Source organism: Entamoeba invadens (genome assembly GCF_000330505.1).
Source record: "Entamoeba invadens IP1 unplaced genomic scaffold scaff_1105074724819, whole genome shotgun sequence".
Classification (NCBI taxonomy): Eukaryota; Evosea; order Mastigamoebida; family Endamoebidae; genus Entamoeba; species Entamoeba invadens.
Window position 1 is genome coordinate 143,951 of NW_004443623.1, and position 18,819 is coordinate 162,769.

General features: G+C 25.2%; 2 protein-coding genes across 2 annotated transcripts; one reads left to right on the plus strand and one right to left on the minus strand.

Moving 5' to 3' along the window:
* Window positions 1–6,241: 6,241 nt before the first annotated feature.
* EIN_507740 (tyrosine protein kinase, putative) lies at window positions 6,242–7,579 on the plus strand (the record flags this gene model as incomplete). Its single annotated transcript, XM_004259576.1, has 1 exon — window positions 6,242–7,579. One exon carries the CDS (start codon window positions 6,242–6,244, stop codon window positions 7,577–7,579), a length of 1,338 nt encoding a protein of 445 aa, XP_004259624.1.
* A 1,166-nt stretch (window positions 7,580–8,745) lies between these two features.
* EIN_507750 (capsular polysaccharide phosphotransferase cps12A, putative) lies at window positions 8,746–10,155 on the minus strand (the record flags this gene model as incomplete). The annotated part of the gene is made up of 1 exon (XM_004259577.1): window positions 8,746–10,155. One exon carries the CDS (start codon window positions 10,153–10,155, stop codon window positions 8,746–8,748), a length of 1,410 nt encoding a protein of 469 aa, XP_004259625.1.
* Between the last annotated feature and the right edge of the window lie 8,664 nt (window positions 10,156–18,819).

Here is an 18,819-nt window from a genome sequence, read left to right on the forward strand (position 1 = left end):
AAATAATCAACACATTTTTCAAATTATTATCATCTACTTGAAACTTCCGGTTATATTCAATAGCATATTGAATATTGTTATTTTACTCTTGTTTATATTACTTAGTATTATCTCAATAAAATTTATGTTTTTAAATATTTAGTGATACATCGTTAATATACTTTTTATATAAAGTTTTTAATAAAGACGGAAAAATAATTGTGTGCCGCTTACACATCAAGTTTTTAAGGTTTCGATGTTTCTATTGGAGTTTGTGTTGTTGGTAGTAAAGTTGTTGTTATTTGCATGTGTTGCTTTCAAAAGCATTTTATGATGGTAACTCACCAAGTTGTATTTAATCTAATTGATAATTAAAAAAAACAAAAAATTGTTCGAACTATACGAACAAATTTTACAATTTCTTAAAGTAACATATTTTTTAAGTTGTTCATTATTTAAAAGCAAGTTTTGATTTTTTAAAGTGTTATTAATTATTTAATTTCAAAATCCTTTTATCAAAAGAGAGTATGTGTGTATATTTTTATTGTTTTTTAAAGAGTGTTACAATCTTTATCGAACAAAATTACACATTTATGAGACAAATTTTTTTACTTTTAGGACATTTTAATATTATTTTGAAACATTATATCATTTTGAAACACTTTTGTTTTTTATTGGGACAAATTACAAAGTAATGAGACAAATTTTTATTGTTTTGAAACAAAATTGAATATAGGTGCAATTTTAATTTATTTTGAGACAAATTCAATTTATTATGAGACTTGTTTCATTTGAATCCGAACTAACTGTAATCAATAATAAATTTGATTTAACAACATAAAATATTTTTTATTTTTTTTATCATAAAAACAATGAAATGAAGGTGGAAAAAATTAACTATATTTTATAACAAACAACTATTATTATTATTATTATTATTATTATTATTATTATTATTATTATTATTATTATTATTATTATTATTATTATTATTATTATTATTATTATTATTATTATTATTATTATTATTATTATTATTATTATTATTATTATTATTATTATTATTATTATTATTATTATTATTATTATTATTATTATTATTATTATTATTATTATTATTATTATTATCACTTTTTGCTTTTATAACAATAACCAAACTTTAAGTGCTAATCAATTGAATATTATAAAGTAAAAAAATGTCATTTTATGATTATAGACAAATAGATGTGTATTTTTTTGAAAATGGACAAAAAGAAACTTTGTTTATAATAAACAATAGACTTAATTTTATTGTTGATTTACAAAAATGTGTTAGAAATTATTATCATTTTTGCATTATAATTAATTAGTTATTTTAATATTAAATAGACAAAATTTTAGAATTGAAAAGGATTTCTTGATTACTTTAAGTTGGAATTGTTAATGGTGATGCTAGTGTATTCCCTTCAACAACCTTCTTTCCTCTGACTGAGAAAATGAAAGTTTTTAAGTTGTTCTATTTTCATTTTTTTCGAAAAGTGAAATTATTTTTTGAAATTTTTATATAAAAAATAATAATTTTTTAATACCGGAAGAGTTAATGTATCCTTTTAATATATTTATTAACTTTTATCCAAGTTAATAAATTCTGCAACAACTTGTTAATTGTTGCAGAATTTATTAATAAATAAACAACAGTATTGGAGATAACCAAAACATAAAAAAATAAAAATTAGAATTGATGTGTTGTGATCAGTATTGTGTATGCTTGAAAATAACAATTTAGACAGAAAAACAAAACAGACAAAACATTTGTTTCTTCTCTGAAAGGTGATCGATAATGAATGCAAAACTAACCAACTAAAAAGCTAAAAACAACAATATGACGATAACAAAATATAAGTTTTTATTGAAAATGTGTGTAAAATAAACGTAAAACATTACTAATTATATTAAAGAGTAAAATTTTTGATTTATTCAATTTTCGTAATGTCTTAAGAACAAAATTGTTTTTAATATTTTTATATTGTCAGTCTAACAACGTTATCTGCTCAGAAACGATATCTGGTACTTTTTGGACCAAACCATGTAAATATTTACGGGAAACCATTCTAAACAACCCATCTCATTGTTACAATTTTTTCACATTTTTTTGTGTTTTACACGATTCCCATTTTTTGTACAAAAATACAGCCATTTCATTTTGATCAGATTACGTTTCCGAACAGATAACGTTGTTAGACTGACTCTACGCATTTTGTCGAGTTTTCGACAAAATATAATTTGAATGTTATTTCTTTTTATTTTTTTGAATAATAAATTCTTAAACACTTTATTGGCTTTAATTTATTTAAAGATTTATATATGTATTGTTCTTATATAATTTTTATATAAAATGTTAATGTATTAATTGTTATGAATAATGCATATTATAAACAAACTGAAAATATATAAAGAAATATAGACTGATGTGTTTTATTGTATTTATTCTACTTGCTGTTTATGGACAAAACTGTTATTTAACCCAAATTACAACAACATACACACACTCTTCATATTGTCTATTGCAAAACAATTTGTTAATTGGACTAGAAAATAACACAACAAAATTTACGTTTACAATGAGCCACAATTCCAGTATTAATTGTTACAACAATGAACCACAAAATAATAATTATCAAATAATAGCGCATGGTTATTCGCAAATTGTGATGGAACCATATTCCAGTTTTATTAATGTTAACGCATTAATTTTGACTGAAAACTGTTTCCTCAACATGACAAACAGTTCTATTTATTTAACAATTAGCACTCATGTTTTCTTGAATGGTAGTACAATAACTACATTAAATGGACGTTCTAAAATAACAACCAATAGTTCAGATTCAACATCAACAATATTTTTATCTGAAAAATCTGTTATTAATTTTAAAAATAGATCCTCTTGTACAAATTTTACTTCAATAGATATGAAAAACTACACCACTCTACTGATGGAAGATAATTCAAATGTTGTGTTATCAAGAATGTTATATTTAAAAAATTACTCAAAACTAACAATGAAGGGAAATTCATACTTTCAAATTAATAGTGGAATAACAGCAACTGGAAATTCTTTTTTAACATTTGAAGATAACTCTTTACTTAACACTAGCTTACAAATCAATTTTTATGACAATGTCAAAATTATTTTAAAAAATAATTCCAATCTCCAAATGGGTAGTGTTAATATTATAACAGGAACTTTAAATGTGTACAATAATACAAGCATAACAACAAGTGGTACTTCTATAATAAATTGTTCCATCTTAAAATTGTTTGACAAAAACACATCTTTGTTTATGACAGACAATTCTAAAATCAATATTTATATCTATTGTTCTTTAAATGGGAATATCAGTTTGACAAATCAGGCAATATTAACAGTGAATAGAAAACTCTCTCATGAAAACGAAGGAACAACTATAATGAATGATAACACAAAAATCGAAGCTAACCAATGTTCATTATCTTCTAAAATATTTGAAATGAATGGAAATGCAACATTATCTTGCCAGGACAAGTTAGAAATGAATTCACTTTTCGTTCTGAAAGACAATTCTAATGGTTCAGTTAAAGGAGATGTTATATTATCTGATGATACTCAAATTTATATAATGGGACACTCAGCAATAACAACAAATGGAAACGTTGTGGTTGGTGGTCAGTCATATATATTTAAAACGTTGAATATGAACGAAAGTTCAATTTTTAAAATCTTTGGGACACTTGTTACTGATTACAACACGACTTTGATAATGCAAGGAAATTCAATGATAAATTCCACTCAGTTTCTCACATTTAATGGTAATTTTAGTGTATTTTTTAATAATAATTGTACTTTAAAAACACACGACTCAGTTTATATGAATGGAAATAGTTCTTTTGAAATGAATGGATCTGCATTGATTGAGACTCAAAATGTTTTGTATATAACAGATAACAGTACATTATTGATGGATCAATACTCTAAAATGTATATCGGTGGGTTTGTCAAAATACATGATGCTTTTGAATATCAACCGCCAACAGATACACAAAAGTATTACAAAGGTGGTTTAAAAGTGTATCAAGGCGCTTCTCTGACTTCTTCTAATGTGACAATTATAAAAGGAAACTTGTATATAAGTGGTATATCTGATCACAAAGAAGATATCCCAAAAATAGAAGCAGACAATTTTGGTTGTGCAAATGGGTTTGTATTTTTTGGACAAGACTCGTTAATAATAACTCATACTAACGTCAACTTGTCTTTATGCATTTTAGACGTTTCTTCTCGAACAATTCGTGATATCCCACTATTCATCACTCGTAACTTCGAACAAAGAAATTTTACTATTACAGCGACTAATGATTTTGATTTGATTTATACTGACAATGTTTATTCTGGAAGTATAAATGGCACGTCAAAATTATTAAATGGCAAATTGACTCGTATGGGGAGTTCAGAAAAAAATATTTTGCCATTTGAGTAAAGTCGATTTATCAACAAAAAGATGGAGTTATACGGAACCATACTGTCCTCTTGGAAATGACGTTGATTGGTACATCACACTGTTGTATAATGTGACTTCAATTTTGATTGAAGACACAACAAAAAGTGACACAATGGTATTGAAAAGATACCAAAAACAAGCTGAGTTGTATTCGGATGAAAGTGCCACAATATTTGATACACAAATTTCGTTTTATAAAACTGACAATTTTGTTGTTGGTATTTTAGCAAACAAAGTCACTGAAATATCAACAATGAACTTATCAAAAAATGTTTTATTTATTTCAGAAACAAATTTATATCATGAGGGAATCACATTTCGTGCCGCTTTAAACAAGAATTACATATTAACACCAATTTTGTATCCAAATTGTGAATACCCATTAATGTACAATAAAACTAATCATTCATGTTATTCAACAATAGAGTGTAGTGATACAAATTGTAAGTATTGTCCATTAAATAGAAATTCTTGTGTTCAATGTCATTCTTCGTATTCTTTAGAAAGCGGGAAGTGTGTTAATATAACAAATTGTTTATATACAAAAGCAAATCGGTGTCTGTTTTGTTCCAAGGGATATTATTTACAAACAAATGGTACGTGTAGTCTGATAAACAACTGTGCTATAATTGAGTTTGATGGAAAATGCCATTTGTGTGATTACAACAAACATTTGATTAATATAAATGGTTATTGTATTGAAAAAGATTCCAACATTTCAATTTCAAGCGAACACACCATTGTTTCGTGTAACAAAGGGTTTTATATCAATTCATCGACGTGTAAAAATTGCACAGACACATACTCCAACTCATTGTGGTGTGAAAATGGAAGAACGACGAAGTGTCAGTCAACAAGTGAAATGACACCAAATGGAAAATGTGATATTAAAATATGTGACAACAAAAATGAGTCCAATGTGAGATGTTCAGTTGATATACCAGACTGTCTGTATACCACAAACAACAAGTGTATTGAATGCAAACAAAATTATCATATTTTTAATAATACATGTCAATTGTTAAATGACTTACATTGCTTGTTGTCAAACACATTAGGTTGTACATCATGTGAAAATGGTTTTTATCTTACAGAAACTCAAAGTTGTGAACGTTGTGATGACAATTGTTTGACTTGTATTTCCAATTCGAGAAAGTGTCTAAGTTGTACAAATGAATATTTCCTAACTAATTACAAATGTGAAACAAATGATAACATAAAATATAAATGCGGCTCTTTTTCAAAAGATGGAGGGTGTGTAATTTGTAAAAATGGGTATTACAGAGTTGGTCTTGACTGTTATGATTGTGATGTTAAATGTGAAACGTGTAATAACAATAATACATGTCTTTTTTTGTAACTCAACGAATTATAGAACTAAAAGTGGAGATTGCCTTCCACAATCGTGTTTAGTTGGATGTGATAATGTAACATCAAAAGGTTGTTCAAAATGTTCAGAACACTATTTTCAAATCAATGGAAACGAATGTGACAAGTGTGATGAGAATTGTAAAGCGTGTTCTTCACAAACGATATGTGTGACTTGTTCTTCTGATATGGTTTTATCTTCAAATGATAAATATCTTAATCTAATTTCCATTTCAAAATGTCTTGAAATTACAAATTCACAATGCACAACATGTGAATTTTAGAATTCACCCAATTTAGAAGGGAAATATTGTGAAACTAAAGTGGTGTGGTGGGTCATATTAATATCTGTGTTGGTTATTATAGTCATTTTTGTCGTCATGTTTATTGTGATAGTTTTGATTATAAGAACAATTCTGGCACATCTTCATCAAAAAGAAGTTGAAAAGACGACAACTATATTTGCAATGAAATTATCAAATGTTAATTTCATATTACTTCGTGGGGGAATAAGCGTGCAGAGTAAAGAAATTGATTTTAATTCAGACATCGAAGAAATGCCAGTTAATGAAGAAACCAAACAGACTTTTTGTGTTGGAAATTCATCGAAAAATGTTGTTAAAATTCAATTCACAATTTCTTCAAAAAACAACAAATTAACAATCAGATTTGATCCAGAAATAGTTGTGTTGAAAAGTGGGTTTGCTTGCGAATTTTCAATATATTTAACACCACAGTGTACTTGTCATATCACTGATACCATTCAAATTGTTTCTAAAAATATTAAAAACGGAAAAGAATGTTATAACTCAATTACTATCAAAGGAGTGACAAAACAATCAACAAGACTTGATTACGACGAGTTGATAGAAGAGAAAAAACTTGGTGAAGGCTCTTATGGTGTTGTGTTTAAAGGCACATTCAGAGGAAACACAGTAGCCATCAAAAAGATGAAAAACAGTAATGATGATAACAAATTAATGAAAGAGTTTGAGAAGGAAGTTGCAATGTTAGACAAGTTCAGAAATGAGTATATTGTTCACTTCTATGGCGCTGTGTTTATTCCAAGTCACATTTGCATGGTTTCTGAATTTGCAGAATATGGGAGTTTACAGGACTTGATAAAACACAAAAAGAGTGATGACATCGATATGAAGTTGCGTGTCAAAATGCTGTTGGATGCAGCAAAAGGGATTTTGTATTTACACACAAATGGGATATTACACAGAGACATCAAACCAGACAACATTCTTGTCTTCTCAATTGAACTGAACGATGATGTCAATGCAAAATTGACCGACTTTGGAAGTGCAAGAAACGTCAATATGATGATGACCAACATGACATTTACTAAAGGTATTGGAACACCAGTCTATATGGCGTTTGAAATATTGAATAAACAACACTACAAAAAACCAGCCGACGTGTTTTCATTTGCAATTACTATGTACGAGACAATTTCATGGATAGACCCATATTTACAAGAAAAATTTAAGTTTCCATGGAAAATAGCCGAATTCATTTCGTCAGGAAAACGATTGAAGCGAATAGACTCGATACCTGTTAATTTGTTTAATATTATAAACAACAGTTGGCAACAAGAATACAAATTGAAGTTGTCGTGGAAACAATTAAAACGTACTTTGATGATAATTGATTGTTTTGTGTTAGTTAAAGATAATTACTACAGTAAGACCTCGATTATTTCCAAACCTTGACATTTTCCAAACCTGACAAATTCAAAGATCTGATTGGTTGTTTGAAGTTTTTTGGAAAAATGCGAGGTAATCTTAAGTTAGTTAATTTAATTATTAGCTGATATAACAATTTACTAAAAAATTCAAAATCTTCAATTTGGAAAGTGTCAAGGTTTTTAAAATAAAAAAAATGGAAATAATCGAGGTCTTACTGTATTTGGTATTTTAAAGTTGGAATTATAAAATTTTATCATATTTACCAATGTGAAAAATATTTATTACTTTCGTAAATGTGATAAAACCACAATGTTTACAAAAGTGGGTAATAAGGGGAGAAATAAAGGTATTCAAAAACAGCAAGTTTTTTAAAAAAATAAGGATTAAACAAATTTGTAAGTAAATAAGATGTTTTAATAACAAACAATAAAAAATAAAAAATTGTGTATTTTTTTAGTTTTTAAAAATATATTAAATATAATGACAGTTAAAATTTTTATTATTAGAATATTATGTCATTAATTATTTATATCAAAAACCAACAATATTCTTTTTGTACCTTTTTTTAAAGTGAAGAAGAAAATAACAACTTATTGCAAAAAGGAGTACAAAATGAATACAAGTATAAATACATTTAAAGTATGTTTTAACAGTGCAAATTAAATAATTAAATGTATTTTTTAAGTTCAATTCAAAAAATGTAAACAAAATATTATAATGACAGAAATATGGAATAAATTTAATAATAACTTTTTAAATAGACAAAATAAATATGATTTTTTAATGTATATAATAAGTGCAACACATTAAGTTGTATAAAGTATTTTTAATATTATTTTATTGATTTAATTGGTTAAATTACTTTTTGTTTTTTCTGGCAATAAATTGTATTTTAATACACTTTTAAATCAATTCATTTGAGACACTTAATTTAATTATTACTGTGTTTTGAACACATAATTTGAAAAACATTTAACCAAAAATAATTTGTTTATTTTATATTATTTTTATTTTATAATTGGGCGTTATTTTTTTGTTATAAAGATTGTAGTATTTATTTTATTTAAAAATAATAAAATGATATTTTTATTTTTGAAAAAACGCCAATATGAATAAAGTTTTTAGCTTTGGTTGAAACATTCATTTTGAATTATAAAATTACACAAAACAACCCACGTCACAACATTTATTTACCTTTCAAACACTGTCTTGTTTATGTATTTAGTTTCTAACCACCTGTGGATATATCTCATCTCCTTTTCAAAGAATTTGTCATTCATCTCGTCGTTTACACCAAGTGTATAAGGTTCCGTTTCAATTACTATTATTTTCTCCATGACGTTGTTAATATGGTTGTTTCGAACCATAAAAAAATAACATTTGTTATCATGAATTGAGTATTCACCAAGCCCCTTTGACGCAACATAATTCCCGAACAAAAACCCCCAATTAGTGCTGTTCCACCTCCTCATTTTTGAATTTCTTTGTTTATTAATTTCATTCAAAAACGCCTGTTCGACGTCTTTTAAAATACTTTTTCTGAACATATGTGGTGTGTGTGACATGATCATATTTTTGTGGTTTGGATCTTTTCCAAAATACGTGTTAATAAGTTTGTTAGAATAAAACATGCAAGTCATGTATTGATTTTTCTCAAATGGTTTTCTATCAGCTGGCACCTTTTGTTCTGTGTGTATCACAAGTTTTTCTCCTTTAAAATAATAGTCTGGTGGTGTTGGTCGATAGAAGAAAAAGTCGTCTCCAAGAAACACAAAGCACTCAGACAAATTTGGGATTTTGAACAAATACGTTTCGATTGCTTCAGAATTGAATGTTGGCAAAATTGTGTTATTGATAAGATCTTTGTGTGGTATCACCTCAAGTGTTATCTCATTTTTAATGATTCGAAAATGTGTCAAATTACCGGGCGACTCAATAAAGTCGGGGACTTGGTCGGCGGTGACTAAAAAGTAGTGTTTAATGTATGGCAAGTACTTTGAGACACTTCTCATTGAGTATTTTAAAACTCTTGAGTCTCGATATCTGTTAAAGTCTATTTTATCTTCATATCGACTTAAATCGTTACGCCATTTTGGGTCACTGCCATTCACCCATATCCACACGGCATCGATGCGGCCATGACACATATTTGGAATGACATACATCTTTTTCATGTCAATTTCAGTCTGATTATTTGGGAATTTGTTGCAATATTTGCATTTCGAAAGTGCCTTTTTGTGCCACCTTTTTTCCTCAACCCTGTCTTGTTCTCCTTCTGTTTTGAACTTAAAAACATCAACGTCTTCATCATGTTGTTCAAAATATTTATCAGGAAAGTTCTTGTTGTATTCTTTGAGTTGTTGTTCTGTGAAAGTTGTAACAGAGTCGTTATCGTCTTTAAATTGTTCAGGACTGACATCTGATTCTTCGTTGATTTGTGGAGTTGCATGTACTTGTTTTTTGGTGTCGACTTGGTTTTCGGAAATTAAGTAAGAAAGTCTCGATTTTGGATTCGTAACGAGAGGCAAACCAATTAGAATAACGAACAGTCCAAGTATTAGAAATGCACATAGATTGAAAAAATAAATACTTCGAATCATAATTTGTTTAGGAGTTCAAATTCAAAATCAACATTTTTAGTATTAGAATAGAGTATCTTGCCAACATTGTACTGGTTTTATTATCAATGATAATTGGAAAATATCGGGATTTTGTTCATAATACGAAATAAAAACAGTGTTTTAAAATTTTTTTAATTTTATCAATTTTTTTAATTCCCATTTTAACATTTTTTGGTTTATAAATTGATAAAAATGATAGTTTTGGAGACTGGTACAACGTTTTACAACAAACTCTTTTATTTATTTCGGACAACAATAAGTAAGCTATTGTCTTTAAAAACGATTATTCAAAATTTATTGTATTTTGTTTACTATGTACATTGTTATTTTACTATGATATGTTAATTTGTTTAATTTTTTGCTGGTAATGAAAATATAATATTTTAGATATTTTTGTTGAAAATCTATTCAATTATAAATAAATAGTATTATTTTATCTAAATTAATATTAATATAAAAGTCGGGTTTAGAAAAATCGAAAACATTGTTAGTATGATTCGACTTTTTAAACTGTCGAATATTGTTTATATTGAAATATTAGAGGTTTGTTTTTCTAAATATTGTACGACAGAAAAAACACACAAAATAAATGTAAATATGTATAACAACTATACAGTAGGAGGAAATATGGGGATGCTCGAAAAAGGAGGATGCTTGTAACTATTGGTTAATTTCAATTAAAAAATAATAAAATTACTATTAATTTTAATATAAATTATTAATCAAAAAATAAATAGAATGAAAAAACCAAAATATATTTATATTAATTATTTATTATTAATAATATTAAATTGATTAATTATTAGATTAGCATCCGCCTTTTTCCGTTAACTGTAATTAAATTAACAAAAATAAAATTGTAGCTATCAATATAGTATATATTTTCAAAGTGACTTATTAAATATACTTGACCCCTTAAATTGTTAAATCTTTCGAGTTGAATTGATTAATAAGTATACAATTCGGTATTTTTTTTTATTAAAAAAAGAAACTGGTAAAAATAATCTAATTGGAATTACTTTTATATGAACCAAATATATAGTATTATTTTTCAAATGATTTTTCTACAAAAAATGGGCAATAATGATTTTTTTTAAAAGTTTGGTCAAATAAGACCTAATAAAAAAATATTTTTTGTATAATAGTTTTATTTTGTTAACTTTCAAACATACCGATAGTCAGACAACCATTTGTGTAAAAATTGTACCATTTGAAAAGTAACCCAAAAACTAAGTACAGATAGTAGAAAAATAAGGTGTCAGGAATAAATTGGGTGTCAAATAAATTAGGGATTAGTTAATGTAAAAAATGGGTTTCGTTTTTTTATTTTTTCCCCTCACAAAAAAATATAAAAACCATTAAATAACTCAAAATCAATCTGACACCCAATTTATTTTTGACACCCAAATTTTCTACTATCTGTAGTTACAGAAAGCTGGATAATCAATTAACAAAGAAAAAAGGTATGACAAAATTCTATTTTTAAATATCAGTGTAATTTTTATTAAGGTTTGATAACCAACGTAAGGGGATTTTGTTAACATTTCAAAAATTAAAACAAATCAATTTTTAATTACAAACTTGGTTTCAATATAAGTAGGAATATGAGTAATAACTAGAGTTGGTGGAAAAAAGTCCGGCTCGATAAGATAAACTATTTTTATAATAAACAACTATTTGTATTTTGTTTCTTTTTTATTATTATTAAAATTCAAATTACAAACGAGCCGAACGAACAATTCAATTAAAATATCGAGACATGCTTTTTTAGTGCTCAAATCCCGAAATTGTACTTAACACAAACGCAGTTTAGAAACTTCTTGTGTTGGTTCTCAGTCTTTTTTACATTTTGGTTCATTTACATGAAAGGTTTTACTGGTTTTTCCTGTTTGAGGTGGCATTGAAGGAGCGACAATTCCTTTTTTAATTTTCACGGCATTTTGCGGACTCACGTGAACGATATTTTGACAATTGGAATCGGTTGCTGTAACAAACCAGCCGCCTCGAAATGCAGAAATAATGGTTTTTATTGTTGCATTGTGTAGAATCGACTGAATGTTGTTAACCAATTAATTGGTTTGTGCTCCATCCCTTTGAGTAACAAAAGTATGTTGTTTACGTGAGTTTTTCTTTTTTCAATCAATTCACTGTAGTAATTCATTTGCTTTTGATTTAGTAAAGCGAATTGAGCACTTTGCAATTCAATTTCAGTTTTTGTATTTGAAATAACAACTTTGTTTTTCAAAATAACAAATTCATTCATCACGAGTTCAATTTCTTTTTCCATATATAATTTTATAGTTTTATCTTTTTAAATAATTTATTTTTAATATTTTGTTTTTTTCGAAAAAACAAAATGTTTTTCATTTATAATTAACAATATTATATTTTACTATAGTCAAATAAAGAGCCATACTTTTTTATCAAGCCGGACTTTTTTCCATCAACTCTATACAGAAGGCTGAAAAATCACTTGACAAAGAAAAAACTCTTTTCATTAATTCGTCATTCCCTTCAATTAGAGGTAAAAATGCAATTATTACCTGAGATATTTAAATTTTATATATTTCAATTTGGTGTGGTTATATGAAAAATAATAATTCCCATGTTAAATTGAAACAAAAAAGTGTATAACCTTATTATTATTTTAAAATTTATTCTTTCTTTCTGTTATTTTTTCTTATCCATAAAATCGTCCTTATTTTTACTATTTTTAGAAACAAAGAAAATCATTTTTAACACTAAAAAATAAAAACAACAGTTTCACATAATTTTATTACGATTAAAATATTGAGTAAATGTATTTCATTATTTATATTAAAATACATTTTAGATATGATTGACGTAATTCAGTTTAATTTAATAAAGTAATTCGATTAATTGTTAATATCAGGCGGCTCCATTTTTTACTCGAAAATACCCACGTCACCAAGTTTTTACCATTTAAATATATATTAAAAACTATTATTTAATAATATTTTTTCATTTTTAAAAACATAATTATTCTAACCCATAAAATAAGTCATCATATTTTTTTTATTCAAAAAAATACTTTGAATATCAAAAAATATAAAACAATCAAAAAGCAGAAAAATTTAATTGTTATGATTTAATTATGTCTATATTTTCAAAAAGGATAAAAAATCAAATTTATTTTTATATTTTTTTACAATTTAAATTATCCACACTATTTTATCAATTTTATTTTTTTTTAATAATTATCTTGTGAGTTATTTGCTCGATTGAATTCACATTTTGATATAACATATTTAAATCACGTCAAATATACAAACGGTGTTATCTATTGAGCGGCACTTGCTTCGGGTAATTAACAAAAATCAACAAAAGAGTGTAACACATTGGTTAGACAATACACAACAATTGATATATTTGATGTTGTTTTGAATGTTTAATAATAACATCGATGTATCACATAAAAGGTTAAAAATGTAAATAATAATTATGTGTGTATTTCACAGACTTGACATATTTAATCCAAAAACAGGAAAAACACAATTAACAATATTGTAAATATGTAATAAATATGGAAATAACAATAATGTATTTGGTGAATACCACACGTTTTTGGCAATAAAAGCTGTATTTAATAAAAAATCAGTATATTAATATTTAAAATTATTTATCACAAAAATAATTTATTGATAAGCAGAAAAATCCAAATCAATTAACTTTTAAAATAAAGTGTTTTTAAATATTCACATAACAAAGTTATCAACGTGATTAAATGATTAAATAAATTAATAACACATATATGATATTTTGAATATAACTTTGATTGTTAAATAAAAATTACATTGAATAACAACCGTTAATGACATTGTTTTGTCAAATATTCATTATAATTTTTGTGTAATCGGTTTGATATTCTGTTGAAAAGAAAAATCAAATAAAAACAATTTTTATTTATTTCGTTATGTAACTCCTTGGATATCCTCATTTTTCATGCAAAAACTATTTGTTTATAAATACTAATAAGTGAGATATTATATACAATTATTGTTCTTGACTATCATTTTATAATTTTTCATATTACAAGACTCAACAGTAAACAGGTTTATTTTGTTAACACCACAACACTCACAATATTGTAAAATGGGGCACCCATCAAATGCCAATTTTCAATTATTTCATCACACTAGTTGGTGTATAAGGTTCTACTTTTATTGCTACACTTTCATTTTGAAAACAGCTTAAAATTAAGCTTGACAAGTTTCAAGTGTGTAAATATATAACATCAAACAGAAAGCTTAAATGAAAATCGAAAAATATCATAAGTCTCAACAATTTTGGGTTCTGATTTGTGGCTCACACACATGCACATTAAATGTTAAATCGATTTCCCTGTTGTCGTAAAGTTAACAATAAAAATACACAATTTTATTAAAATTACATTTCATTTTTTATTGTTTGAGTTTATCATTGTAATAAGTAACATGAAACAACATGTGGTACATCCACAACATGTTTATATAATTACAATTTATAAATAAAAAATAAAATGTAAAATACACTTAACACACTCTGAGTTTTTTATATTCATATTAAATTGACATTGATATTATAATATATTTAAAGTAAAAATGGGTTTGACAATCATCGTTTGTATATAATATATATTAATTAATGATTTTAATTATGTATGTTGTTTATAGTGGATTGCCTTTTGTATTAAAAATTAAACAATTCAATTCAAAAAGTTTATTTTTCCCAATTTAAAAACATTTTAGTTTATTATAACGTTTTACCAAAAATTATTTTTGCCAAATTAAAAATTTAAATTCCAATTAAGGAATAACTTAACCAAATGATACCAAAAACTATTTTATTTGACAATTATTTTTTCTTGTTAAAAAATTACAAATAATACCAGTTTGATCTCTAAATACTGAAAAGCAAAAATTTGAGACGCCTGGTTAATATCGAGTAAATATGTTGATCATTAAAATTTAGTTGAATTTTAACTTGGTATTTTAATTAATTACAGATGATAAAATAAACAAATTTGAAGAAAAAGATAATATATTAAAGTTTCAAATTTTTATGATATCACGATGTGTCAGTTTGTAAACGATTATCGTTGGAGTGACTTACTTGAAAATACGTCGATTATCAAAAAATTAACCTTAAAAAGTTGTATATTTTCATTCATTTTGAAGATAAATGTGTTGAATTTAATTAGATAACTGGATAAACTTTGAAAAAATCAATTATTAAATTTCCAATTGAAGAACAACTTGTTTATATTATACAAAAGGTATATTTTTGAAAATCATATAAATAATTTTAGAAAAATATGACGTGTAACAACTAATTTTGATAAAAGTCTCGACCCAACAAAGTCCAAAGAACAAAATATAAAAACATGTATCGATAAAAGAATAACAAAACACTTGGGTTTTCCAAAATTCGATAAAACTTGGTTTATTTTTTAATAATTATTCGTAAGAAAATGATTATAATTACTTTTTTCTCTATTTTTTTCGGGGAAAACAAGAAAAAAAGAGTATAAAGATTATGTATAATTGTAAACGAATAAAAGAAATGGCAAAATAACAAGCATATTGAGGCAAAATGATAATTTGGAAAACAATTAAAAAAATTCATTTTACAAAGGAAAAAACAAGAGAATGGACAAAACCAATAAAAATTACTATTTTTCAAAGCGATAATTAATACTATATTTTTAGTAAATATACTATACAATATTTTGTTTGATTTGGCCATGATTATACTAATATTTTGGGATTTGATCAATGACAAACAGAAACAATCTATGATCCCAAAACAGACATAATATGGTGATTAATATTTAGTTTTGTCACAACAACACGATTAGAAACAAATGTGCTTTTTTCAAAATAATCTTTGGTAAATTAAACGCTTTTTAATAATTATTACATTTTTGAGTTGGTGTTTTTGTTTTTTGTCCCAGAAAGTCGGAAATGTTGATATTATCTTGTGAATTGTAAAGAAGAAAACCATCTATCAAACATTTTTGGGTAATAATTTATACAATTATTTTTGTAAAAGGGTTTAGCAAAAATTAATGATATTATTTGGACACATTTTATGTAACTTTTTAATGGAGTAAAATAAAGTTATTTGCATCGTTGAACAATTGTTTTGTTTTTCGGGTTCAATGGGATATAAAACAATATGGTATTTTTTAAATACAAAGTCGGGAATAATCAATTACCAAGCAATGCCACACAATACACAAAAATGCTACTTTTTGTTTCAATATTATTGAAATGTAACAATAAATGCATTTTTGGATTAACAAATACGCATTTTTATTTTAAATAATATGATTTGACTTTAATATAATTTGATATATCATAGTCTAATACTTTTATTGTTTTATTATAGTTTAATAATATATAAACCCATAATTTTTGAAAATCTATGGTAATTCAATTCAAAAGGACGAAAAAATATTAAAGAGTAATTGAATTGTGCTTATGGTGGGTTTGGTTTGAATTGTTTTTAAAATTATAATAATTATAATAATTATAATATGTTACAGTTAGTTCGGATTCAAATGAAACAAGTCTCATAATAAATTGAATTTGTCTCAAAATAAATTAAAATTGCACCTATATTCAATTTTGTTTCAAAACAATAAAAATTTGTCTCATTACTTTGTAATTTGTCCCAATAAAAAACAAAAGTGTTTCAAAATGATATAATGTTTCAAAATAATATTAAAATGTCCTAAAAGTAAAAAAATTTGTCTCATAAATGTGTAATTTTGTTCGATAAAGATTGTAACACTCTTTAAAAAACAATAAAAATATACACACATACTCTCTTTTGATAAAAGGATTTTGAAATTAAATAATTAATAACACTTTAAAAAATCAAAACTTGCTTTTAAATAATGAACAACTTAAAAAATATGTTACTTTAAGAAATTGTAAAATTTGTTCGTATAGTTCGAACAATTTTTTGTTTTTTTTAATTATCAATTAGATTAAATACAACTTGGTGAGTTACCATCATAAAATGCTTTTGAAAGCAACACATGCAAATAACAACAACTTTACTACCAACAACACAAACTCCAATAGAAACATCGAAACCTTAAAAACTTGATGTGTAAGCGGCACACAATTATTTTTCCGTCTTTATTAAAAACTTTATATAAAAAGTATATTAACGATGTATCACTAAATATTTAAAAACATAAATTTTATTGAGATAATACTAAGTAATATAAACAAGAGTAAAATAACAATATTCAATATGCTATTGAATATAACCGGAAGTTTCAAGTAGATGATAATAATTTGAAAAATGTGTTGATTATTTCATTAGACTAGTCGCGTTAAAATTACTCGCTCGAGGTGTTCTTTAAGTATTTTTTAGTTGTAAATATAAATTAAACATTAAAGTTTTATCAAAAGAGAGTATGTGTGTATATTTTTATTGTTTTTTAAAGAGTGTTACAATCTTTATCGAACAAAATTACACATTTATGAGACAAATTTTTTTACTTTTAGGACATTTTAATATTATTTTGAAACATTATATCATTTTGAAACACTTTTGTTTTTTATTGGGACAAATTACAAAGTAATGAGACAAATTTTTATTGTTTTGAAACAAAATTGAATATAGGTGCAATTTTAATTTATTTTGAGACAAATTCAATTTATTATGAGACTTGTTTCATTTGAATCCGAACTAACTGTAATCAATAATAATAATTTAGATTTGTGTTAAATACAATGAACTTATTACAGTTTACACAATAAAACAATTAAAGTTATAGTAATCAATTCTATTTTTTTTAATAATTTTAAACTATCTTTGTTTTAACTCTATTCACAATTTGAATTTGTGGTATTTTCCCCAAATTTAACGTCGAATGATCTTATTATAATAAATATTTTAATTCTATTTTTTCAACACTGCCCTGATTCAATTTTGTTGTTTTTTATTTTTAGTTTTCATACAAATAACATTTCCCCCTCAATATCATGTTATCAAATAATCGACATTTTGCTTTTCTCACTGTTTTACTAAACCAAAAAATTGTGTTATGAAAAAGATAATCATTAAAATTATTATTTTTCTTTTGTCTCTTGTTTATATTTGTCTTTTGCTTTCTCGATGATTTTGAGAAAAGAAACCCCAAACCTATGTGTTCGGTACCCCTAAAACCGGAGACATTGCATGTTATTGATTTAAAAAAATACAACTGATTTATAAAAATAAAATGATTACTTTTTTGGTTTGTTTAAGCTTTTTCTGTTTTTTTAATTCACGAAAAACAACTGCTTGTTTGTATTGTTTTGATTGTTTCTTGGTTTTTTATTTTCTTTTTCTTTTGTGGAGGGTTAAGTTTGAGTTTTTAATTTATCAATTACAGATAGCGGAATTAACAGAAACCACGGGAAAAACCAGGGACCAGACTAATTTTAGCTATTGAATATTAAGCGGATTTTATACAATAAAACGGGCAAATATATAAATAAGTTTGTAATTTTCTTATTATTTGGTCTTAAAAACGGTTATTTTTCGGGATGAAAAAAAATGATAATAATTATTATTATTAATTATTATTTAATCATAAAATATTATTCTTTTGTTCAACCTTGTTTAATTCAACACAACCCA